At 47.7% G+C, this 25,309-nt stretch overlaps 3 protein-coding genes and 1 non-coding gene across 5 annotated transcripts in view; all 4 read left to right on the forward strand.

The window, feature by feature from the left end:
- The first annotated feature begins 148 nt into the window (after positions 1-148).
- On the forward strand, positions 149-8,726 carry LOC6725039 (putative uncharacterized protein DDB_G0288537). The gene is made up of 5 exons (XM_016173366.3): positions 149-1,902; positions 2,401-2,496; positions 7,481-7,652; positions 7,713-8,181; positions 8,249-8,726. The coding sequence occupies exons 1-5, from the start codon at positions 710-712 to the stop codon at positions 8,533-8,535; spliced, it is 2,217 nt and encodes a 738-aa protein (XP_016038007.2). The 5' UTR covers positions 149-709; the 3' UTR covers positions 8,536-8,726.
- Positions 8,727-9,484: 758 nt separating this feature from the next.
- The window catches only part of LOC6725043, a 51,622-nt gene continuing 35,797 nt past the window's right edge, over positions 9,485-25,309 (forward strand). The window contains exons 1-2 of the mRNA XM_016173372.3: positions 9,485-10,105; positions 18,327-18,616. Of these exons, the coding sequence (XP_016038008.1) occupies positions 18,338-18,616 (279 nt within the window). The 5' untranslated portion in view covers positions 9,485-10,105; positions 18,327-18,337. The remainder of the gene's footprint in view (positions 10,106-18,326; positions 18,617-25,309) is intronic.
- Trnaq-cug lies at positions 17,342-17,413 on the forward strand. The gene has a single exon. It is a non-coding gene; the product is annotated as a tRNA-Gln (tRNA).
- On the forward strand, positions 18,674-25,235 carry LOC120285375. 2 transcript variants are annotated; one of them, XR_005544681.2, is made up of 3 exons: positions 18,674-18,830; positions 18,882-25,158; positions 25,210-25,235. XR_005544681.2 is itself a non-coding variant. In XM_039297949.1 (2 exons), the coding sequence occupies exon 2, from the start codon at positions 19,337-19,339 to the stop codon at positions 25,028-25,030; it is 5,694 nt and encodes a 1,897-aa protein (XP_039153883.1). In that variant the 5' UTR covers positions 18,674-18,830; positions 18,912-19,336; the 3' UTR covers positions 25,031-25,235. The 2 variants fall into 2 exon arrangements, 1 of the variants encoding a protein (XP_039153883.1); XM_039297949.1 differs by having other exon boundaries at positions 18,912-25,235.

Here is a 25,309-nt window from a genome sequence, read left to right on the forward strand (position 1 = left end):
CTTGGTGCACATGTTCGATTATGGCCAAATCGAGCGACCAAGCAGAACCAGCGGCACATGACCTGGGCTCAGCGATGCCAAGACCTGGGTGGTTGTACCCAGAGGTACTTGATTGCTTTTTAAACTCAGCTTGGTACAGTGTACACGACGATTATTGAGAATCTATGATAGCTTTCTTTGCTTTGATATATTTCACATCCCACAGTTATGTAAATATGTATTTATAAGCAGGTGATATGGTCGATACATATATCAACGAGTATGTCAAATATAATACAGCGAAGTGTCTGCATAATTTTGTTGTACCTGCGCCATCACAGGTACGGCTCCTCTCTCCATCGACTGCAGACGTACCGCTTATGTGCTTGACTGGGTGTCCGGGGTGGTGGATGTGAATGTGGATGAGTGGCAGGAGGGCGCAGGCGCAGCTCAGAACAGCCAAGTTGGTCTGGACTCCTGGCGGCCCATCGCATTCCGTGGCCAGTCGCAGCGCGAGACGGTTAGCCAGTTAGCCAGTGCGGACCGACTAATTCCCAATTTCCGCTCTTGACTAAACTAAAGATTAGAAATAAAGAAAGAAATATCCTTCGTCCGTCCCCTAGACGAAGCAGGTCAATTTTTTTTCCGTGTTACTTGCTCTTTTTCGCCAAGTGTGAGTTGTGTGTTTTGGTTTGGCTTACGTGATTGAAATCGAGACAGCCGGGACATCATGATTGTCAACATGCCCGTCAATGGAACGGGCAGTGCATCCAGCCCCACATCGAATCCCAGCAGCAACAACAACAACAATAGCAGTACCACCAATCAAAATGATACGAACAGTAATCTTCCCGGTGATTACAACTTTCTTAAGCGCAAGTTCGACGATCAGGAGGATCTGGCTTTGGGCCACGACTACGAGCCCATCGGGGCGAATCCCTGGAAGAAGCGACACTTGGACTACGATGCCGGGGATCTGCACTTCCACCTGCAGCTGGAACAGCCACCTAGTAATCCGCCAACCAACGCTGCACCCGCCCAATCCTCGACGTCCTTCATCAACGATCTCTTTTCCTATGAGAGCAGTCTTCTGGTGCCCGCCGTCGCCTATTCGCACTGTCCACCATCGAGTGCTCCTTTGGATGAAAATGGTGGTTGGACCGGTGGCGAGCTGCTTGAGCTGGATCATCGCTATAACTCCGGCCTGCAGGCGGAACTAGGACAATTGAATGCCACTTTGCCGCCGCCACCACCAACATCATCATCAACTCAAAATGCATCCAATCATACGCACCAGTCAACACAACAGAATGCCAGTCCTGGACAGAACCCTCATCAGAATCAACATTTTCTGGTGCCGCAGAAGCAGCGGATACAGTCGGCGGGCCGACGCACCTCATCCGGTTCGGTTAGTGGGGCCAATGAAGCCACCGAGGCGGACTTCGAGGATAAGAACCTCTCGTGGCTGCTCAACTTTAAGTTCGACGAGTTCCCGCACCTATCGCCGCACAATCAGGTTCACGGACAGGCGGTCAATCTGCCGGAGGGCAGTGCTCCACCTCATCCACAATCGACGGCAGTGCCAATCGCCACGTCGCCCTGCAGTTCCACCTCGCCATCATCCGCCTCCGCCGCATCGGCATCCGCATCCGCCACAAGCACAAATCAATCCCTCGGATCGGGTATGGTGGATCAACGGGCCAGATCGCCCAAGAGCTGCTCCAGTGCAGCGATCCCAGCGGCATTAGCAGGAGGAAGCAACGGCTCCGCTGGCGCTTCAGCAGCGGGGGGCGTGGTCGGCGTGGGCTCCACCAAGACTGGGCGCAAGTTCGAGGAGCTGGTGATGGAGGTCACCTCGGAGATGGACGGTAACGACATGATAGTTGCCGAGCACGTTATCGTCGAGGATACTTCGTCCAAGGCGTAAGTGTTGCAGAAATAAAACAATATGACAGTGTCAACTGCTAAATTCTATATTTCCTAATTCTTTTGAAACATTTATTTATACCCGTTGCTCGTAGAGGAAAAGGGTATACTAGATTCGTTGAAAAGTATGTAACAGGCAAAAGCGTATCAAATATATATATATTTTGTTGATCATGATCAATTTTTAAATTTGTTCTCATTTTATTCCCCAATATCTATCGACATCCCAGAAAAATGATTACATTTCGCGTTTGCATTCACACTAGCTGAGTAACGGGTATCTGATAGTCGGGGAACTCGACTATAGCATTCTCTCTTTTGTTTTAATATATTTTCAATCTTTTTCTCTGATTTGTGCGTTCTCCATTTGCTTTCAATGTCGTCCTCCAATCGATGCCGCCAACGAATTTCCCCAACCACGCAATCGCCGATCCACCAAACCACCGAACCACCCACCAATGTGGCTGAAACCCAAAACCACCGCAAAACAAGCAGGCCAAAGAAACCACCGTTCACCTACACGGAGCTCATCGAATACGCCCTCGAGGATAAGGGTGAGCTGACTGTGTCGGGCATATACCAATGGATATCGTAAGTACTGTCCCCCATCGAACCACCCACTGAATCAGCCACCACCGCCCACAGCCCATTCGGATGGACGCCATTTTGTGGAGTGCTAGCCATCCTGTTATTTTTGTTGATGGCAAAAAACACCAGCCAGGATGCAATTAAACAAATCTCAAGCATTTCGTCTTGGCCGTTCCCGTTGGCCATTTGATTTCCTCGTTCGCTGGGTATTTCTTCTTACCATGTTTTCGTTCCTTGGTTGGTAACCAAACTTAAACAAAGTGCCACACACCGGCAAACAAACGATAGCGGCCACAATGAAAGTGCCAAAAGTTAGCAGCTCAAACTAATTTATGGGCTAGAAAATTGCATTTACCTTGCCTTCGCATAAGGTGAAAAACAAAAATGTTGTTAACCAAACTATTTGTGGGTTGTTCAACAAGTTGTTTATGCCAAACTGGTATTCCCTGGTATTATAAGCTAATACGGATAGCGACCCATTAATTTGGGCTTTAACTATGTGTCTGTAGGGATTGTATAGTGGCAATTGTTGAGTATACCAAATTCTTAGTTTTATGTTGATAAGTGCTTAATATTAGTTAGGCATTCAATAGTATTCAAAACTAGTTTATCATTACCTACTTTTCGCACAACGTCCAATTTTTTTCCCGTCATCTTTTTAAAATTCCCAAAATTCCATTCTGGCCACGTTAAGTTGGAAAATATCAATTCGTCGAGAATCGCTGACGAAGAAAACAATAAGTTTTAACACATTTTTCAAGGTTCATTAATTTGGCCCTTCGCCCCCACTGCTCCCCACCTGTTTTTTGTTATTTCTTTCTTTTGTTGTCTTCGAATACCCGGAATCAGTGTAAATATTTGATGCCGCAGCCGCGAATGTTGCGTGTAAATATCCTATATAAATTTACATATAAAACCACCCCGCTCGGGAGGGGAGGCAAATAATTTATGACATTTGCCCATCACCTGCGCACCTGCACTCCGCACCACCCCCCGCATTTAATGTAATGAATCGACAGTCCAAGAAGTTTCGGCTCAGTTCGAATGGGCGTGCAGTTTGGGTAACTTTTCATTAACCATTCACAAATTTACCTTGCGGCCCCCAGTTGGCTGGTGCGTTGGCAAACAGGGGGTTTTCGGCTTTGGGCTTTGGGTTTTTTCGATTTTGGTTTTGGGTTTTCGCAGGGTGGAGCAGGATGGGTTATTTCTCCTGTTTCATCGGGGCTCGAGTTCCAGGGCCGTGTCCTCGCGCAGTCAAGGCGAAAATGGCGCCTGCGCAGGGCCTTTCAGCCATCAAAACCCACGTTTTCCAATGGCAATTTACGGAACTTTGCTTGCCCACGCGACCCGAATACCCTCCTTCCAATCCTTAATCGTTTCGCCCTGGCAATTGCCCATGAAATTTCCACTGCTCACAATAATTATTAATTGCGGGGGTTGGAGGTGCAAGTCGGGGTCCTTCCGGCTTTTCTACACCTTTTACATGCATCATTGCATCCCGGGGATCAGGTGTTTGACGTACCCATGCCCATGCCCATTCGCATTCCCATTACCATTCCCGTGCCTATGTTCATGTCCATGCCCAAATGCTAGAGAGCAATTACCTGGTCCGGGGTTCGGGTTAAGGGGTTAAGTGGGTTAAGCGGGGGTTGGTAACGCCGCCGCCCCTTCTTCCGGTCAATTTCAAATGCATATTGAGTGTTTATGGGATGCGGATCATGCTTGATCGGGCAGGACATGTGGCAGGATCCCCACTCCCTTCGGCAACCGCAACTAGGATACCTATCAGAATTTATGGGTTACCCTTGCCTAGGCTGCCTGTCTGACATGTAAAATGTATTTTTCGAATGTACAATACTTGCCCTAACACTGTTTTTCCGAGCTGTGTGTCTAGTAAACAGCAATCAGCTCTTCAGCTTAAGATACATATGATTCATCCTAAGAATAGAAGGTCAAGGCTAGCTACGATTTCGTCCTTAACGAGTTTCGTTGTCAGTCAAGTCAAGATATAAGACGGAGAAGGCTCTCTTGCCATATGTTTCTTGGCTAACCCAACTGCCACCCAAGATCGAGTCCGATGTTCTTGGGATAACTTCGGCTTTCGATTTACCAGCTTTTTCTGGGGTTGGGCGTGGCTGGCCACAGTTACGCCCGCCGAGAACCAAAGGAGAAAAAAGCAACGAAAAAATTGGCAATTGCCATTAAAAAGTTTTTCATTTTGCACAGCCCGAAATGTGGCAACTTCTACTTTCGACTCTCCTCCTGGCCATAAATCCAGGCAATTTCTTTTATTGGCCGGGCAGAGCCAACGAGCCGCAACAATTTATGAACTGACTAGCGCAGTGCAATAAATACAGTGTGGGCCCCACAACCATTCAGATATATACTAAACTATAAATTCCCATATATATATATATATATTTATATGTATACATATAAATACGGATCCGGGGCCAGAAGTAGTTGCCCAGTCTGGTAGCCTGGTCCTTGCTGCCATGTACAAAAAAAAAAAAAAAAAAAAAATGAAGCGCCTGAGTGTGTTTGAGGTGGCTTGCGTGCCTGGCACTTCCAGACACGGCCCGGCTCGGGCCGGCCCATTTGGGCCTCCAGGTCTTTAAGCCTCTCGTCTCTGGCCTCCAGAGCCTCCAGAGCCCCTAGAGCCTCTAGAGCCTCCAGCCCCTGGGCCACCTGGGCCACCAACTAGTCCGAGCGACCATCGCAGCCTATCAAACCTCATCACGGCTCGGAATGGTTGCCTTGAAGGCGAGGCGATTTGAATGGGGCTGCTATTGGGTAGTAAATTACATAGCAGTTTTCATCAGGGCTGGACACCTGCTGGATACCAAAAACTTCATTTTAAATCTGAATTTCAGTTGCCTAACAGGCATATTCGTGGCTTTTGAATAATCAAATACCGAAGTAGACATTTTTCGGATCTTTCAGGCATAAGCTTAAGTTGTATTCTAGATGATTTAGCTATTATCAGCAGACCAAATGGATAAAAATTAGGGCGGGCATTCCGTGTATTTCGACAATTTCACAGCAGAGCCAGCTAGCCCTCTCCATCGCTTATTCTTTTTGTAGTCGAGGCAAAGTCAGTCATTCAAATTCATTGACAACGATGACGACGCTGATAGCGGGTATTTGATTTTACCAAATGTAACAAAGCCACTCACTCAGGAACCCAGGAGGCAACCCGCCAAATGAAGGTGGGTGGGTGCTTTGCTTTCTACCCCGTAAAATATCCCCTTCGAGTGGTGAACTCTACGTGCCTGAAGCCAAGTTGACAATTCGACAAGTGCGGCAGACAAAACATGATATACACACTTGCAGTTTTATACAATTTGCCTGTTCTGTCAGATACACATACACATATACTCGTCTATATACATACGTACTATATGCTATCGATTTGCTCGGTGCATGATTAAGACCAGACAGTCATGCAGCGCCCATAAACATAAACTATCCCATCCGGATTCCGGACTATCAATGGCTGACTTAATATTTTGAAATTTACAAGTGGGTGTGGTAAAAAGGATGATGTATACCAACTAGATTACGAATTGAAAAGGATGATTTGTTTCGAGCTAGACTTGTGTCCTGGGCGCATTTTTGGATCTTAGTTTTTAAGTCTTCATGCTACATTCATATGTCATCCAGAAGCATACCAGCTGAAAACTGGAAGTATATTTAGAAAGCCAACTCGTTTCAGGGGCTAAACCAGCCAAGTCACCAGCAAATGGAGTTGATTCCATTCATTGGGATATTAGATCCCAACTACGGCGCGGGCAATTTCAAGTGCCATATCATGGGTTGATGCGTCATGACGGGCTGCGTGCCAAATCCCGGCAATAGTTCCCATATGTACCTGTATTCCGGGGGATTCAAAAGAGGGGGGATACACACATCGTAGTTATCAGGACATTGCCGAGGGGTCATTAAGGGGTTCGCTTTCAGGGAATGGGAATATGCCGTGGATTTTCATATTTTAGTTCATTTCTCCATTTATGAGTCGTCATTTCTCTCCCGAAAGTGGGAGGAAATCCGAAAAGGAAAATACGGAAAAGCGAAGGAATAGGTGGGTGATTTGGGGCCATCAAAGCCAAGCTCCCCATTTTCATGGTTCGCGTGCTGAAATTTTTTGGATTGCTTTCGAGCTGAAATGTGGGCGTAGAAAGTGGTGGAAAGAAAAACCCCCGGGGGCAGTGGCAGTTAACCAATGACATAGCCTGACCCATTCGGGGGTTGTTTTTCCTTCCCGGCGCGTGCCGCCCACCCACTCCAATTCGCTGTGTGTCGTAATTTGAAATACTTTCCATTTTGTTGTCCGCCAAAAGCCCCCAACCGAGCGCAAAGCCCACAGCCCACAGCCCAAAGCCCAAAACACAGCGAAGAATCCTGGCACGCGATGTCCTTTCCGGTCGTCGTTGTTTCCTCTTTACATCTGAAAAGTGGGTGTGGGTGGTGGATAGCGGTAGTGGGCTGATTGCGGCCTCTTCCACCTGCTAGACATGGGGCATACATACTTCATTCTTTATTTTTTTTTACCACCCGAAATCGCTTGTTCGTGACTGACTGAGCAAGTAAAAACGAGCTAGAGAACCCAGGGAAAAAGAAAGAAACTACGCATAATTTGTGCCAGCGTCCGTCCCTGTCCATGTCCTTTTTTCGTTTTCCGTGTCCGTGTCCGTGTCCATGTTCATGTCCGTGTCCGTGTCCGTGTCCGTGTCTGTATACACCAGTCAGGCATTCTACGGACTAGTATGGGTCTGCCGCAGTGCTGTTCAATGACGTGTTTTCGTGAAAATTGCCTCGTTTCCGTTCCGGATTGGCTGGTCGAAATGGGGGCTGAAACTTTCATTGCAATTGGTCAACTGGCCAGTGGTGGGTGTCTGTGTCGGAGAACCAATCCTAAAAGAGATGATACACATAGTTCTGTTCTGTTTAAGCCTGTCTCTAATTCCATGTTATCTCAACACTTTAGCGATCGTTTCCCCTACTACAAGTCGAATGATGACCGCTGGAAGAACTCCGTTCGACATAATCTATCGATTAACCCACATTTTCGGAAGGGAGTTAAAGCGCCCCAAGGAGCCGGTCACCTGTGGGCCATTTCCAGCGGAGATTCCGCCGAGAACGTTCTGGCCTGGGAGCATGTAAGTGGATATCCATCAGGCACCCGCATACAACTTCTATTAATCCCATTGCATTTGCAGAAGAAGCAGCGGCTAGATTTGTTCTTCAAAATGGAGTCGATTAACCGTGAGCGTATACAGCAGCATCAGCAACAGCAGCAACTGCAGCAGCATCAGCAGCAACACCAGCAGCACTCGCCGCAGCAGCAACAACATCCGGCGGCACAGCAGCAACATATGCCGCAGGCCAGTAGCTGCATGTACGATGAGGCGGCGGTGGCAGTTGCTACTCTCACCCAGGAAATGATGCAGACTAACAGCGGCGGTGGCAGCACTGAGGCAAGCCAGCAGCAGCATCACCACCACAGCCACCAGAATCACCAAAATCACAATCAACACCACCAAAGACTGCTGCCCTTCAACGATCTGTTGAGCGACGATGAGCTGCGAAAGACGGCAGGTCAAATACTGAATGGCATCCATCGCGAGGTGGAGGTACAGTCGGTCAACTCTATTATCAGCACCTACCACGATGTCCTGTTGGATAATGGTGAGTTGACACTAATCTTGTTCATACTGATCCCATGATTATTCAACGAACTCTAATCTTTTCGAAGACTATTTGAATCCCATACACAAGGACGTGGTGGTAACGGAAAGTGTCCTACGGCAGCAGCATGGCACCAACGTGGGCGGGGGCAGTAACAACCAAAGTAACCAAATGGGCGGCCATAGCCACATGGGTGGCGGCAACTCGCAGTACTACATCACCGAAATTGATCCCATGGAGCTCGGCATTCAGATGTCGCACCAAGTGGAGCCCTCCGAGGAGGAAGTACTCTTCAGCGACGAGTTCAACCTTAACTACTTTGGCTATAATCCGGGTAGCGATATCGTCGCTTGACCGCGCAGACAACAGACTCCAGTGTCAGCTCCTCCAGCTCCCGCTCAGCCAAGCAATTGAATTACCCATATATATATATATATATATATATATGCATATATGCATACTTGTATATATATTGCTCGATCTTGCTCCATTCCATGACAACAATCGTAACTGTAGCCGATCTACTCATAAGCCAACTCTAAACAAATACTAGTCACACTTGAACAACACTTACATGTAACCACCTAAATCAAACCCTACTTACCGTTTACCATTTAGACCATATGTATAGTCTAGTCTTCAGTGTACCAAAAACACCCCTAATCCATATTTTTTTGTCTATACTTTAGTTAAATATTTAGCCGATAGGTAGCTTTCTAGCCCTAAGTACTTATTCGTTTATCTGCTCAAGTATCTATTTGCAGAGGTTACATACATAGATCTGGCTCCTTTTCGAATTTAGTTAAGTGTTTTTACATGTAGCTGAATATCCATGAATACTACCAGGCAGAATGATATCCTCTCCACTAAGATGTTAACAAAAATTGGAGCTATAGAGCAGTCGAAGTAGTACTAATCCTATAAGGTGGGGAAAGTGTTTATAGTTTCCCTTACCTAAATCCGTAGAACTAATGGCACCTAACTGGTTTTATTCATTATGGCAAAATATACCTTTTTTTTAATAAAACCATTTGAAAAACGACTTTTTCGGATTACAAATTGAAAGGCTATAAAGGTAGAAAGCCACATTTGGGTACATTTTATTTACTTCCGCCGCCGAAAAAGTGTTTGGAGAACTGAACGGTTACACTATCAGAGGTAAAGTCTCCAAGTGGGTTTGAGCCTTGGCTAAAGAAAATGCCCGATCTCTCCGCTGGTGGAAGTCTTTACCGAATGCTTATTGCGTTTCTCCACCATCGCGATTCTCCACCATTGCGTTTCTCCACCATCTCGTTTCTCCACCATCGCTGATCTCCACTGCATTTTCAATCAGTCGTTCTTTACTCTCGAAACCGAACGGACGTACTGGTTTGCTGGCGGTTTGTCTTGATTCATAGCGGCTGCCCTGACTTTGTTTGCATTTGCTGACAGTGTCTTTGCATTTGCGTTTGCGCAGTTGGCACACAGTTGTGTTTTTGTTGACGTGCGCGTGTGTCTTTGATAGTTTGTTTGTCTTTGCGAGGCCAAACCACTAGTTGCCTGTTTTGCCAAAAAAAACCAAACCGCGATTGCAAACCTGAATAATGAAGATGAAGATGAAAAATAAATAGTGGCCGAGTTGAGTTTGTTTTTGTGTGTTTGCTGAGTTTTTTGAGTTTTTGTTCAAGTGAAAGCGTGTGAAAAGTGGCCAACTCTCGGGGCAAAGCCCTCTCGCACTCTCTTCTGGCTCTCTTTTGGCAAGGGAATATATAATATACAATAAACTCAAGAGCAGACATCCACCGATATCCAGCGATATCCATATCCTGCCTTGCGGCCAGCCGAAAACATCCGGTCAACATGCAACCGCAATTGTTGCATAGCCGCAGCCTCCGCCCTTCATTGCCACGATCTCCATCATCATATTAGCCACAGGTGTAGCCAGGTAAGTGAAAACCTATACCTATACCAAATCGCCATAACCATGCCGGGTTATGACATCCAGCTAATCTGATTAGGTTTGGGGGGGAGTAGTTGATATCTGAGATTCGAGATTGGAGGTACTGTGCGCTGGGAATCCATCAATCATTCACTCAATCGCTGATCCGCCTGGGAAGTGATTTTCTACGGTTTGCCGGGGAAAAGAGAATCCCCAAGGAAAGAAAATGACTTCTAGAGAGGCGTCATTTGACCGGTGATCAGGGTTTCCCGTCAAAGGTGAAACAAATTTTACTCGATTTTCCGAATGCCATTGAAAACTTGCTTTTCGAACACCGGAGACCGAAACATTAAATATCGGTTTCCTTTAAAAGTATTTACATTATTAGCAATATCAATCATCGAGTTACTTTAGTTAGGCCGAATTTCGACACCGATTCATGGCTTCTTAAGGTCTGTACACAGCGATTTTCTCCGCCAATTTTGCCGGGCTCTTTTTATTTTGGTTTGTTCTGGTTTCACATTTTTGGCAAACGTTTTTTATAACGTTTGTTGCTTCGGCTTCTTTGGATGTCATTTCATTCGGAGACAAGTAGATGGGGCTTTCTGGGTCAGTACATGTATGTACATTCGTGATGGTCGCGTTTTTTTTAATGTTTCAAGAGTAACTGATTGATGGCAAAGTTTTTGCTTGAGTTATCAAAGTTTTTGAATGTTTGCTAAAAAAAATAGGTTTCGTACTAAACTAGTTTTTGGGAAAACCGGCCAACGCCAAAGTTTCCCACTTCGCATTTTTTTTCCTGTCCCCAATTGCGTAAAATTTGCGTAGCTGCCGCCTGGGATATTTTCTGAATCTGTTCGATTTTCACCTGCCTCGGCAACGCCGTCAGGTGCGTAGCTCCGATCAGGTAATCGATGCGTTCGTTCGCATTTGCAAAATGTTGTACCGTTAAGTGTTGTCGCCGCCAAAAGATTGTTAATTGCCGCGGTAGTCGCCAAACCCGTAGTTTCGTGGGCTTTGGGGAGCTAAGGGGCATAGTCTGCGAGCTGCCGTGTAATTAAAAACCATCAGCGATCATCGTAGGTTGCTTGCCAACTTCTCATGGCAGAGCAAAAAGAACAAAAATCAAGTCAGATCGATATGGTCGAGTGCTTGGACTGTGGTGGATATAAAGAAATAACTTTTTTTTTAATTTTTGAATGGAACTCTATTATATGTATATACATATTACATTTCTTATAAGGACTACTAACTTTCTACTGAATGAAAACTCATGCAAAAGTTTGTGGATAGTGCGAGTAAAGAAAAAATTTGCCATAAACTATTTTGAATTGGAGCCACAAGTAAGACACATGGACACACAAACAAATGTCAATTCAGCAATTGTTCAAAGCAAATTGCGTGAGACTCAAACGACTTGAAGTCGCGGCGGTTGACCTAATGACAATTCATAGGAGTTGTGACCGAACCAGAAGAGTTTGTGTATTCGAAGAATTGCGAATTTTAAGGAATAGTAGTGCAAAGCCAAGAGGGAAACCCAATAAAAACAGCCAATTAAGGGAGTCCAACAGAAGCTTTATGGATAAAAATGGGAAGTTTTGAAAACTCTCAAAAATGATCTGCACTCCTGCCCTATAAACGGTCTATAAAACACAAACAACATTCCACAGCACTACGATTATAAAGTGCAACAAGACTCCCCACATCATTCTTCCGTTTGGAAGTACACTGCAAAGTATTTTCTACCCAAAAATATCTAGTCATAAACTTCCACAATATATCTACATATATGCCGAAAGCTGATTCAATTTAGATATATTCCTGTAAAGTTATAAGCTGCTTATCAACTTTTGCTGCCCTGCAAGTTCAATTCAAATGGTAGAGCGATCAAATGCTAGGCAAGCCAAAAATAAACGAAATCAGCACTTTTAGGGAACCCTTGGATGCTCAATTTCCTTTATTCCGTGGAGTTAAAGGGGTGGTGGGGGTCAATGGGCGGGGCACGTGCCTGGCTAGCTAGAAACGATCTGGATATTTGGGAGAAGGGACGCATCGTTGATGGTTCTGCCGGCCAGTGTAAACAATAAACAGATCTTTGATTGCCGCTGCACATGTGCAGGGCATAGCGATTTATAAGAGTATGCATATGTATCGATAGCTGCGTGTGTGTGTGTGTAAGGTGGGGGTAGGGTACACTTTTGTGTGTATCTACATATGTATGTGCTGGCATTGCGCTAAGTACGCACAGCATGTACTTAGGAACTTGCGAGCTGGCCCCTCTAATGACCAGAATCAGGTTCGGAGTTCGCGGAGTTCACTTGCTCGCAAGATTTGCTTAGTTTAAGATCTCATTTGGTTTGGCATGGGCATGGAAAGTTTGCCCGACTCCAACAGAGGGGTTCTGGGATTTAAGGCGGCTAAAGCTTTTCCAATAACTAACACAACAAGGGTAAAGTCAAGGTCCACATTCACATTCAAAATCGGGAGTTTCATCATATTGCTCTTATTCAAAATCGCCATTTAAATATATACATAGTTCAAAACTATGGAAAAACTTTCCTTTCGATGATTGGTGTTTCTTAGATGTATCTTTCAAGATACTACTTGTACTTGTGTATCTCATGGGTGCAAAGAGAAGACGGCGAAACGACAAAATTTTAATGGATTATCACAGTGACGGGCTGTGTGATGCGATGATGATGGTTATCGCGGAACGGGGCTGTCATTGAACCTGCTCCGTGGCTCCACGGTTCCGTCGCAAAGCATTGTCTTCCATTCGGATCTCCCATGGAATTGCCATATTATGGTTCTATCTATCTATCTTTCTATCTATCCATCTGCGGATGGCGTTGCCATCGACCATTTGTCATCTAGTTGGCGTCGTATTCCTATTCGGAATCGGAATTAGAGTGAAGTGGCCTGGTGTGTTGTCTAAGGGTCGAACCCAACTCAAGACGCGTCGAGACTTTCCGACTATTCCATTTTTGGGTGCTTCTCCGCCGCCACACGACTCGTAATTATGTATGTTCGATCTGCGTTCCATGTTGCGTGTTGTGCTTCTTCTGCTTTTGCAGGGCTTTTTCGCTGGCGGCATTCAAATTTCAACATTCAACAACATTCTCAACTAAAATGTGGACACGACAGGAGTCGTTGAGGAGACCTGGCGTTTCCTTGCTGTTTTCACATATGGTATTTCCCTTAATCGAGTTTAAATTGGCGATTGAGTGATTGTACTGGATTTTAATTTCTGGCTATTGAGTCCTTTTGTAATGCGATCGCTGCACTTGTCCAGCGCCACTTGAGATGCATTTTCCGGAAAATGCGTTCAGCTCAAGTGGTTTGTAGTTGAACTTTCACATCGCATCGCATATAAATTCTCGAATGTTTTCCCATTTGAAGCGCCTTGAGCTGTGTGCGAGCTCCATGTGGAAGCGATCATTATTCCTATTATCATGCAAGGACTCTCAGTTGGAAGAATTCTCCGTCAGATGGCGCAGCGCGTCATTCTTATCAAAGGACCTAAAATCCGTAAAACTCCTTGATGAGGACATGCGATTTCTACTGCACATGTAACCGCTTTTACCCCAAGCCAAACCAGTGGGCCAACGTTGAGTGCGATCGGGTGGCCCAAACTTGTTCAGATCAATGGATCGGCGATCGACTTTTTCCCAAAACAAACACGCAACTTGTAGCGTTTTTGGGTTGTTTTTTTTTTTTTTTGTTTTACGCAAAGGAAATCTCACATGTAGCATGACACGACTCTCCTCCTCTGTCGGGCCTGGCCTAAAAAAGAAACCCATTAAAAAATGTTAATTTCCAAAAAAAAAAAAAAAAAAACAATCGTCTACAGTGGGATGGAGAGCGAGAACGCCTGAGAACCGCACGTGGCTAGGAGCCACAAAATTTGTTTAAAAGACAACGTACGTTGTCTGTGTGTCTGTAAGTCGGCTTTTTAAGCCATATATACTGGGGTGATTATGCGCGGCATTTGCATAACACACCCACTATCCAAAATCATCAGTCCATGCCTATCAATAGATGAATTCTGTATCGGCGGATGGATCTTGTTAGGAGCACCTAGCTTGGATTTATGGCCAGTGCCATAATTAACTGGTCGAAGGTGTTGCTAATGGCCAGTGCCAAACCGATTCACTAATGAGTCCTACATCTGATAGGCCTCCACAATGGCCAATTTGCATACCTCCATGATGATCGTAATGATGATGAGCATGGAAATTCCCGGGACACCCGAGATCCAAGATTCAAGATCCAAGATCGGAGATCCGAGATGACCGCTGTCATAACTGACAGCTGCGGTTGTGCCGCCACACACAAAGTTCCGATTCGCTACGTTTCCATTTGATTGGCTCCTCACGCCACAGTGGACACATACCGTAGATGGAAATGCTGAAAGCCTAGGCCTGCAGCTGAAGATGAATCCATGGAGATGGATCTCGCGACTCTCGGCAACTCTTTGTCGGCATGAAAGTCAAATGCCCGGCTGCGACGCAGTTCAAAACTATAAATTATGCTGTCAGTCACAATCAGCCATTGTCTTGGCAGTTCTCGATTTCGCGGTCGCCAACGGACAGTTTAGTTCACAGTGCCCACAGCCCCTTTTCACCCAATCCCGATCCTTGTCCAGATGGAGCATTTATGTTGTAGACGCCCATTTTCTGGGCAGCAGACAGCCAGTCCGTTGAAGTTCGATTGAGCTCGCCTAACTTGGCCGTACTTTGATTCAGTGGAGCTTATAGTCAGCGAAATAATACAATACTGTTTTTAATCGACGCTATTATTTAAATGCCAGCAGGCTGTGCGTAATGTTTAATAAAGGTTCTCAGTGCGGCAGGTGCATGGGCGTTGTGTGGGTGGTGTTCCAATAGATAAACGCGTTATCTCAACGGTTACTATTGCGTGGGCGCCAGTTCCGAAACAAAATGTTGGTGGCTTAGTTGTCAAATTAAAACGTTGAGAAGGCAGCAACAACACGTGGGCACATTTAGCTCCCACTTTCTTCATTTTTTTTGTATTTCTTAGTTAACAGCTGGTCAATTGAAGCCCCAAGATATATTTATATATATGTATATGGTTTGCCATGGTAGAGATGCTTGCTTTGAGCTCTCAGCTCCGGCACGTTCAGCCGTTTCATTCGCATTCGCAGTGCAGTTGAGCAAAGTGAACTAAAGTCGAGTGGAGTCGATAAACAAAGGCAGGCGAAGTGAAGAAACTGCATCGATTTCTCAGGGTCGGAGACAAGCCACTGCTTGCCTGCTGTGGAAATTATGCCAACAGGTGCTCAACATTCTCGGCATAGTTTCTAGAGCAATTGGTCTCAATCATCGGGACGGGGCAAGAGAGCCAACGGAGCCAACATGGAGATGAGGCCCGGTCTCGGAGCAATTTGTCTTGCCAGCCAGGTGACTGTTGTCTACTTGATTGAGCTATTGTAATTGTCAGTGAGGCAGACTGGAGGTGCTTACTCCGGGGAGAAATCCGGGGGAAATGCAGGGTCTAATGGAACCACAAGAATCTGTGGCAAAAAAAAAAGAAGAAAGTTCCCCCAATCCCAAGCTTCGAATCCGTCTCTCAGGTAGGCCACAAATTATAGTGATCCATTTTCGATGACTCTTCACATTTTGACCAAATATTCAAAAAATGGAATGGAAGGGAAAGAAACTATGATTGAGCTTTTAGTTAATAAATTTCCATAAATTTATAAAACCAAAACCAAAGTATAGAATACGCATTGATATTTGGTTTAACCAGAGATTTTGGTATTGAAACCAAGTTGAAATGCAAACTTCGAACTGCCATTGAAGCTCTTACCAAACCCATTTTTATTTAAACCAATTCATTTAGTTTCAATTGTATTGTGGCCAGCAAACCACTTGGGCGATTATCTGCCACGGTGTGATTTGCATTATGTCACGTTTTCCCGGCGAGGTCAGACCACTTCCACTATCCACCGTTTACAGAGTATGACTATCCTTTGGCCAGTGCCCACTTATGACTAATGGACCGATCTGGTGGCGCCAGCATGGGCTAAGACATGGCTAAGATATGGGTAAGACTCGGACCAAGACGGAAGACAACAAGATAATGAGTGGCCCGAACCCATTAGTCCCAAGTCTGCGTAATTGTCGCGAAAACTCGAGTGCGTGACCGACCAAATGAAGGGAATGTATACATGGTTCTAAATGTGTGTGGTCCAGTGTATTTTGTAAGCTGAAAGCTTGAATAAATTTCACTAATACTAGTTTGCAAAGTTTTGGTAATAAGCGAGAGAAAACTCATAAAACAGTTAACAATTAACCATTGCGTGAGCTGCATTGCTTCTTTTTTCTCAGCTTCACTTGCAATTTATCAAGAATTTCTTAATTATCTTAAAACAAAAGGAGCAGTGGAAAATTATAAAGTTTATCCGCACTTTTGATGTTGCATGGCCCAAAAATAGATACGAAAATTGAATTGACAGCGAGACGATGTCGAATGTTGATTGGCCGTTGTTGCTGCCACAAATTGTTGCATTTCACGCAAGAGCAATTGAAAAATGCCGCTGCCCCCCTCCCCTTCCCCATGACGACGTTTTTCTCTTCTTTTTATTTTTTTTTTGGATTTTCCAACCAACTCGATTAATATGCAAAACGGTTTTGGTTGCAGGTGCAACTGCAGCTCGGGAAGATTATGCTAATTAGGGTGCAGCGGATCGGGGTAGGTGAGTTTCTGAGTTGCTGCCCTATGGCAGCATTTATCAATTAGCAACGTTCGGCGCATAAAACCCAAATTGACCATTGGGAATTGGAGAATCGTTTGACTTCTGGGCTCGATTTTCATGCACTCACAGCTCTCAGGTTTCACCTAAAAAATTGATTCCGGGAATTGAGGGCAATGGTTTGGAATTTAATATTAATAATGTTCGGCTATCCGTAAAAACTTATTTATCAAACTGATTTGTGACCAGAATTGGAAATGGAAATTACCATACATTTAACGCAAAATAAGCTTATCAACGATTTTTAAATGGGTGCAGCTCACATAATCGAATATATTCCGGGAAGAGTATATGTACATATATATTAAAAACAGAGTGGAAATATTTAATCAAAATTCCAGATATGTTAGGAATTAAACAGATTCAGCATATTTATTTTGAACAAGCGCTGCTGGCAGCTAAAAATAGCTCTAGAAACCGTAAAGAAGAAATTGATAAGCACCATTCTGCTCGTTGGTTGACATGTGGGTTCCATGGTGTAATGGTTAGCACTCAGGACTCTGAATCCTGCGATCCGAGTTCAAATCTCGGTGGAACCTAACGATGTGTTTTTTTTTTGTTAAAAAATATATTTTTTCGAGAAAGTTTCTTCGCCATCTGGTTAGGTTCGCATTGCCAAGCAGATAATGTGGGCAAACAAAACGAAATGGAAGCACAAAAGATAAAAAAGTGTCTCGGCCGCGTCGTGCAATTTGATGAATGAATTGCGAATGACGACGGCTGGCCTGCAATTAACGGTTGCATAATCTCTGTTGGCCATTTCCGCCAAGTGACACAAATACTCACGGCACAATATGTATGGCACTCAGAGGAATATACTATGCTGGTTTTCTAGACTTTCACTCGCAGAACTCTTTGAGCTGGAAAAAACGAGGAACTATGCGGGGAGCATTGTTTCCGGTTTTGGCAATCGTCTTGTTTTTTAAGGATTTCAGCCAGCACCGATTTCGCTTCATCAATATTTATAAACGCACTTCTCTGGAACAAGCAATCAATAACCCGTCCGTTTGACTCTGTACTAATTAATGACAAAATGCGATTTCCACTGAATTACGAGTATCGGGAATTGTAGCTGTAAGCTATAATTCATTTTTAAAATAATTGAAAAACTAGATGTATTTTTTTGAGTTACAAATTAAGAGGCCTCCCAACTTAGCTGCTGTTTTCGTGTGTACTACTCAAATTCCACCTTCGTGATCATGCTTCTCCTCCGCATGAAGGAAATTTCACAGCTGCGACTAATTGTTGGCGACACGTCAGGGCCAACCCACATCATCTCGGATCTCGAATCTCGAATCACAGATCTTAAATTTGAAATCCGTAGTCTTGGTTTCTTCACTGACAATCGGAGATGTTTGGACACCTTGGTTTTGGGTCAATCCCAAGCTGTCACGAGGGATCCGTTCGTAGATGATTATATGTCTCTAAGCTCTCTTTTCTTTCCCTTTGCAGCTCAGTTTTTGATGTCAGCCCGCAGTGGACGCAGAATGACCACGCCGGGCACACTTTATCGGTTGGCCAGTGGCGCAGCTGCCACACCAGCCACCTCCACAAACAGCCCTTATGGGCAGCCGGCAAAGCCATATGCGGTGGGTTCAATCCAGAACGGATCGGAGCGGAATCGCATTCTCGAGTTGCTGAGAGCACCCAATAGCTTGACCTCGCCCACGCTGGAGCCCTCCTCTAAGGGACTACTCAATGGACCCGGGCAGAACAACTGCTTTCTCAACTGTGCCGTACAGGTGAGCATTCTACAGCTAATATGCGATATACCTATGTATAAGTTTATATATATGTCGCGGATCGAACATTGTTATCGATAGGCTAGTATTTTTGAGAAGTCCGAATGTGGACGGATTTGTAAGCCCATATGTGTCTGGGCACATTGTTTTCGCCATTGTAAATTGCCGGGAAAATTTAGCTCATTGTCGTGCAAGAGTTGGAGGACACACTGCGGTGAGCTAATAAGTTAAGTTAGTTACAATTGTAAAACATTAATTCTTCCAGAATAAAACGCTTTCTACTACCACGAATTAGTCTGCCCTTTCTTTCGGGAACCAATGCGTGGAGTAGCCGTTTAAGGCAACTCCTTGTGACGCACGACGACAACTTTTTATTCGCAGTCCTAGGGCGACTGCAGGGGCAACTTGCGCTGGAATGACGGTTTAGACGGCCAGCTAGAGAGTTGCCGGAGCTGGAGTGACGGTTTAGACGGCCAGCCAGGATTTGTGTGAGCGCAGCCAGCGCTACGTACCGGCAGAGGAGTCGCAGCCAGCGACAGTGGCGTCGCAGTCAGCGACATAGAGGGACGCAGCCTGCGTCGAACGCCGGTACGAACGAGTCGCAGCCAGCGACAAGGAGACGCAAGAAGCGTCATTTGTGGAGACCGCAGCCAGCGGTCAGAAGGCGTCAGAGACGCCATTTTGGAAGCGCAGAGGCGCCACCATTTGGAGCTGGGGAAGATGCAGCATTCCCCAAGGAAGAGTGCCCGGCTGAACGGAGGGGAAGCCACCCCTATAACAACAGCGAGTCAGCAGCCAGCCAGTAGTGGAGCAGGAACTCGGACGCGGGTGAACATCACGGCGGCGTCGATTCCTTGCCCGGCCACTACGGTGACTACAGTAGCTTCCCAACCCAGAAGTACTGCTGTCACAGCTGCGAGTTCAGTACCGGAGGTGAACCAGCCCCTCGTGTTGGAACTCATGGAGAGGATCGCAGCGTTGGAGAGGGAGCTGGAGAAGGCTAGATCCCTGGAAAGTGTGAGCACCGCCAATTGCGCGCCAATCGCAGTTGGCCCAAGCGCAGTTGGCGCCAACAGTGGAGCGTCGGGGCGTCCGCCATTTTGGAGCGGCCAGCCAATACCCACATCTAACGGAGAGGCCTTACATAACGGGGTCGGGTCGGTGCCATACAACGGTGACGGTGCGAGCGGTGCGGCCTGCACGCTGCCGCCATCTTCGAGTGGGCCGCCATTGCTAACGACTAGCAACTATTTTGTGGAGCCACTGTGTGCAACAGGCACTGCGCAGCCAGCGCATGGACTCGTGCTACCGGGCGTGAGCATCCACAATGCGGCAACAGCATCGCCACTTGTCGGATCCTACGCCGCGACGACGCCGAGTGGAATCCAGGGAGCATATGGGCCAAGGAAGCTTCCGGACTTGCCTATATTTGGAGGGCAGCCCGAGGAGTGGCCGATCTTCAGCTGTGCGTTCGTGGAGACGACCCGAGCGTACAACTGCACGGACCTGGAGAACAACCAGAGGTTGTTGAAGGCGCTGAAGGATGAAGCGCGCGAGGCAGTGAAGGCGCTATTGATTCATCCAGGGAATGTCAGCGCCGTGATGGAGCAGCTGCGCTTTAGGTTCGGCCGACCGGAGCAGCTTATCCGCAGCCAGCTCAACAACGTGCGAGAGGTGCAGCCAATTTCGGAGCACAATTTGGCGAAGATCATTCCCTTCGCAACTCGAGTGAGTAACCTCGCGGCCTTCTTGCAGTCAGCGAAAGCGGAGCAGCACCTGGGGAACCCAACCCTCATGGAGGAGCTTGTGGCCAAGCTGCCAACGAGCAAGCGAGTGGACTGGGCCAGGCATGCTGCAACGATTGCGCCCTTTCCCACTGTAGTCCACTTCAGCGCGTGGCTACAGGAGTACGCAAACGTGGTGTGCACGGTTTTGGACGTCGAGGGAAAGGAGCCGAGGCGCCGACTTCTACATGCGAGCGTCGACCATAATGAATGCGATCAACAGGATGATCGGCATGGAGGTTGTTCCATCTGTGGAGGACAGCATGGAATATTGAATTGCAGAAAATTTATTGCAGCTTCGCCACAGGAAAGGTGGAGCAATGTGAAGAGGCATCGGCTCTGCTTCAATTGCCTGCGAAGCGGGCACACGGCTAGATCCTGCTATACGCAAGGTGAGTGCCAGATTAATGGATGCCGAAGGGAGCATCACCGTCTGCTACATGGTGCGGACGAGGAGCGAAGGCCGCTGCAGCGAGGTGGCTTCAGACGCCACGAAGGGAACCAGCAGCCAACAGTTTCCAGACGCAGCCCGGCCAGGAGGCCTTCGCTACGAGATGGTCACAAGGACCAGAAGAGGAACCGGCAACCAGCCGTTCCCAGCAACAGCCTGGAGAGAGGAGCCCCGCGTGAAGCGGGAGCGCCCATGCAGAGGAATTTGAGCTGCGTTGACGCCGAAGGAGGCCGTCTACTGTTCCGTATACTGCCGGTTACGCTGTACGGAGCGGGGCGAAAGGTGGATACGTATGCGCTCCTAGATGAGGGATCCTCCGTCACGATGATCGATGACGAACTACGAAGGGATCTTGGAGTGCAAGGAGAGCGTCGGCAGCTAAATATCAAATGGTTTGGAGGTAAGGCAACCAGAGAGCCTACCAACGTGGTGAGTCTGAAGATAAGTGGAGTTGGAAAGCCCACTCGCCATGTATTGAGAAACGTTTATGCCGTTTCGAGTTTGAGTTTGCCGATGCAGACATTGAGCCGACGAGATGTCCAGGGCGTGCACAGGGATGCGCGTCTGCCGATGAAGCCTTACAGCAACGTGGTGCCGAAGCTGCTCATCGGCCTGGATCACGGACATCTGGGATTGCCACTTAGGACGAGGCGGTTCGCTCGAGAGGGACCGTATGCGGCCGTAACCGAGCTGGGCTGGGTTGTGTTTGGGCCTGTAAGTGGGCAACCGACCACGCCGTCACCGAGGTCCTGCCTACTTGCCGTGTCAGTGGATGACGCGATGGAGAAGATGGTGGAGGACTACTTCGACATGGAGAACTTTGGAGTGAAGACCGCGCCGCCGGTCGCAGCCAGCGACGATGTTCGGGCCCAAAGGATACTCGAAGACACCACGGTGAAAGTGGGGCGCCGCTACCAGACGGGATTACTCTGGAAGGACGACCACGTTGTGCTGCCATCGAGCTATGAAATGGCGTACAGGAGGCTGGTCAACGTCGAGAAGAAGATGAAGCGCAACAAGCCGTTGGCGCAGGAATACGATCGGATCATAAAGGATTACGTGTCTAAAGGATACGCGAGGAGGTTGCAGCCGGAGGAGGTCGCGGTAAGGAGCGATCGTCTATGGTATTTGCCACATTTTAGTGTCGAAAACCCAAACAAGCCCGGCAAGGTACGGCTTGTGTTTGATGCTGCAGCCAAAGTTGGAGGAACCTCGCTAAACTCGGAGCTGGACAAAGGGCCTCAGCACTATAAGCCTTTGCCAGCTGTGCTCTTTCATTTCAGAGAGGGAGCCGTCGGAGTCTGCGGTGACATCAAGGAGATGTTCCACCAAGTGCTGATCCGACCCGAGGATAGATGTTCCCAACGATTCCTCTGGAGAGATGGCGACGACGAGAGAGATCCGGATGTCTATGAGATGAACGTAATGACGTTTGGAGCAGCCTGCTCGCCGAGCGCTGCGCATTACGTGAAGACTATGAATGCCCTGAAGTATCGGGATTCGGATCCGAGAGCGGTCAAGGCCATCACCGACTACCATTATGTCGATGACTATGTGGACAGTTTCGCTACAGAGAGCGAGGCTATCAGCGTATCTACCCGAGTGAAGGAGATACACAAGGATGCTGGATTCGAATTATGCCAGTTTTCATCCAGCTCACCCACCGTGGAGACGGCTTTAGGACCTGGTCGAGTCAAGAGCGTCGGATGGGGTGAGGCTGAAGAGAAGATCCTCGGAATGCGTTGGCAAGTAGCAACAGATGACTTCAGATTCAACGTGGAGTATCATCGAGTGCCAAGCAGCGTCCTGAGTGGAGATCGAGTCCCTACGAAGAGGGAATATTTGAGCCTGGTGATGTCAACGTTTGATCCCCTGGGATTCCTGTGCTGCCTCATGGTTACAGCGAAGCTGCTGCTGCGAGAGATTTGGAGGCAGAAGATCCAGTGGGACGAACCACTACCGGAGGAGTTAAGCAAAGCCTTTGCGATTTGGCGCAAAGAGATGGACGCCGTGGGACAGTTCCGATGTCCGCGCCATTATTTTGGGCGTGGAGCAGTCCGGGCCGTAGAGTTGCACGTCTTCGTGGATGCCAGTCAGGCAGCATTCGCGGCGGTGGCCTATTGGAGGGTCACATATGAGGACGACGACGTGCAGGTGAGCTTCGTGAGTGCGAAGACGAAGTGTGCCCCAATGAGAACGATGACGATCCCACGGCTGGAGCTACAGGCAGCAGTTCTTGGAACCAGGCTGATGAACACTGTCAAGCAGGAGCACAGTGTGGTCATCACGGACCTGGTGTTATGGACTGACTCTAAGACGGTGCTGAGATGGATCGGCAGCACCCACCGCCGGTATAAGCAGTTTGTTGGCAACCGAGTGGCGGAGATTTTGGAGTCGTCGAAGGTTTCCCAATGGAGATGGGTGCCTACAGCCGACAATGCGGCTGATGATGCGACGCGGTCCCAGAAAGGAGTCGACCTTAGCCAGGAATCAAGGTGGCTAAGAGGACCTGCATTTTTGAGGCAGCCAGCAGCCAGCTGGCCGGGGCCTGAGGAAGGAACTGAGCGTGTTCCAGATGCCCCTGATGAAGAAGAGATGCCCAGTGAGTTTGCATTAGTTGCGGCAGACGATTTTGTTATTCCGTTTCAGAGATTCTCGAGCTTCAGTCGCCTGGTGAGGACCACAGCCTGGGTCCTACGGTTCGCGCGCTGGTGCCGCAAACAGCGAAACGAGCTCGAGGAATACGGCCTTACTGCAGCAGAATGTAAGGCCGCGGAGAACCTGTTGGTCAGGCAGGCACAATTGGAGTCGTTCCCCGACGAGATGAGGTCGGCGGAAACTGGACAGGACGTCGGTAGATCGAGCGACATTCGAGGATTGGTGCCCTACCTAGACGAGGACGGGATTCTGCGAGCTTACGGCAGAATTGATGCCGCACTGTGCATGCCGTACAGTGCGAGGAGACCCGTATTACTGTCACACAGGCACAGTCTGACAGAGCTGATTGTGAGAGACTTCCACGCCAGGATGAAGCATCAAAATGTGGATGCTACGATTGCGGAGATCCGGACAAAGTTCTGGGTCACAAAGATGAGACGTGTGATGCGGAGAGTCATCTCATCGTGCAACGAGTGCAAGTTGCAGCGAGCGCGACCGATGCCGCCGATAATGGGACCCCATCCGGAAGACAGACTGGATGCGGGTGGATGGCCATTCAAATACACAGGACTGGACTACTTTGGGCCACTGCTGGTGACTGTGTCCCGTCACAAGGAGAAGCGTTGGGTCGCCTTGTTTACGTGTTTGACGACAAGGGCGATTCACCTGGAGCTGGCGCATGACCTGTCGACGGATTCCTGCATAATTGCGATCAGGAACTTCGTCTGCCGTAGAGGGCCAGTATATAGACTGCGCAGCGATAACGGCAAGAACTTCGTGGGAGCTGACAGGGAAGCCAGGCGCTTTGGTGACGTATTCGAGATGGAGAAGCTTCAGAGTGAGTTGTCAAGCAGAAGCATTGAATGGGTTTTTAATTGTCCAGCGAACCCGTCTGAGGGCGGAGTTTGGGAGCGCATGGTGCAGTGCGTCAAGAGAGTACTGCGTCATACCCTGAAGGAAGTTGCACCGAGGGACCATGTATTGGAGAGTTTCCTGATTGAGGCGGAGAATATTGTAAACTCGCGTCCGCTCACCCACTTGCCTGTGGATGCGGACCAGGAGGCGCCGTTGACGCCAAACGATCTACTCAAGGGAGTAGCCAATCTGCCGGATACGCCTGGATTGGATGCGGAGCTGCCCAAGGAGGGTTCTACGAGAAAGCAGTGGAGGATTGCTCGCCTGCTACGAGACCGTTTCTGGAGGAGGTGGGTCCTGGAGTACCTGCCTACGCTTGTGCGCCGCGAGAAGTGGTGCCGCCGAACGGAGCCCATCCACCAGGGTGATATGGTCTTCGTCTGCGATCCTGCCTTGGCCCGACGAGAGTGGCGCAAGGGCATCGTGGAGGAGATCTACAGCGGAGCTGATGGAGTCGTCAGACGCGCTAAGGTGCGCGTGAACGACAACGGCCTACCTAGGACAATGATGCGACCCGTCTCTAAACTTGCAGTTTTGGATTTGAGTGAAGCGGTTCTTCACGGGGTCGGGGATGTCGCGGATCGAACATTGTTATCGATAGGCTAGTATTTTTGAGAAGTCCGAATGTGGACGGATTTGTAAGCCCATATGTGTCTGGGCACATTGTTTTCGCCATTGTAAATTGCCGGGAAAATTTAGCTCATTGTCGTGCAAGAGTTGGAGGACACACTGCGGTGAGCTAATAAGTTAAGTTAGTTACAATTGTAAAACATTAATTCTTCCAGAATAAAACGCTTTCTACTACCACGAATTAGTCTGCCCTTTCTTTCTAAGGCAACTCCTTGTGACGCACGACGACAATATATTATAAGAAAATAGTTACTC

Source organism: Drosophila simulans, chromosome X (assembly GCF_016746395.2).
Source record: "Drosophila simulans strain w501 chromosome X, Prin_Dsim_3.1, whole genome shotgun sequence".
Classification (NCBI taxonomy): domain Eukaryota; kingdom Metazoa; phylum Arthropoda; class Insecta; order Diptera; family Drosophilidae; genus Drosophila; species Drosophila simulans.

Excerpts from the sequence above, each read along its gene's own strand:
- LOC120285375 (XM_039297949.1), top strand. The coding sequence starts at position 19,337 with ATGCAGCATTCCCCAAGGAAGAGTGCCCGGCTGAACGGAGGGGAAGCC.
- LOC6725039 (XM_016173366.3), top strand. The coding sequence starts at position 710 with ATGATTGTCAACATGCCCGTCAATGGAACGGGCAGTGCATCCAGCCCC. Across the intron at positions 7,653-7,712 it reads ACGTTCTGGCCTGGGAGCAT|AAGAAGCAGCGGCTAGATTT; the intron begins GTAAGTGGATAT and ends TTGCATTTGCAG. Across the intron at positions 8,182-8,248 it reads CGATGTCCTGTTGGATAATG|ACTATTTGAATCCCATACAC; the intron begins GTGAGTTGACAC and ends ATCTTTTCGAAG.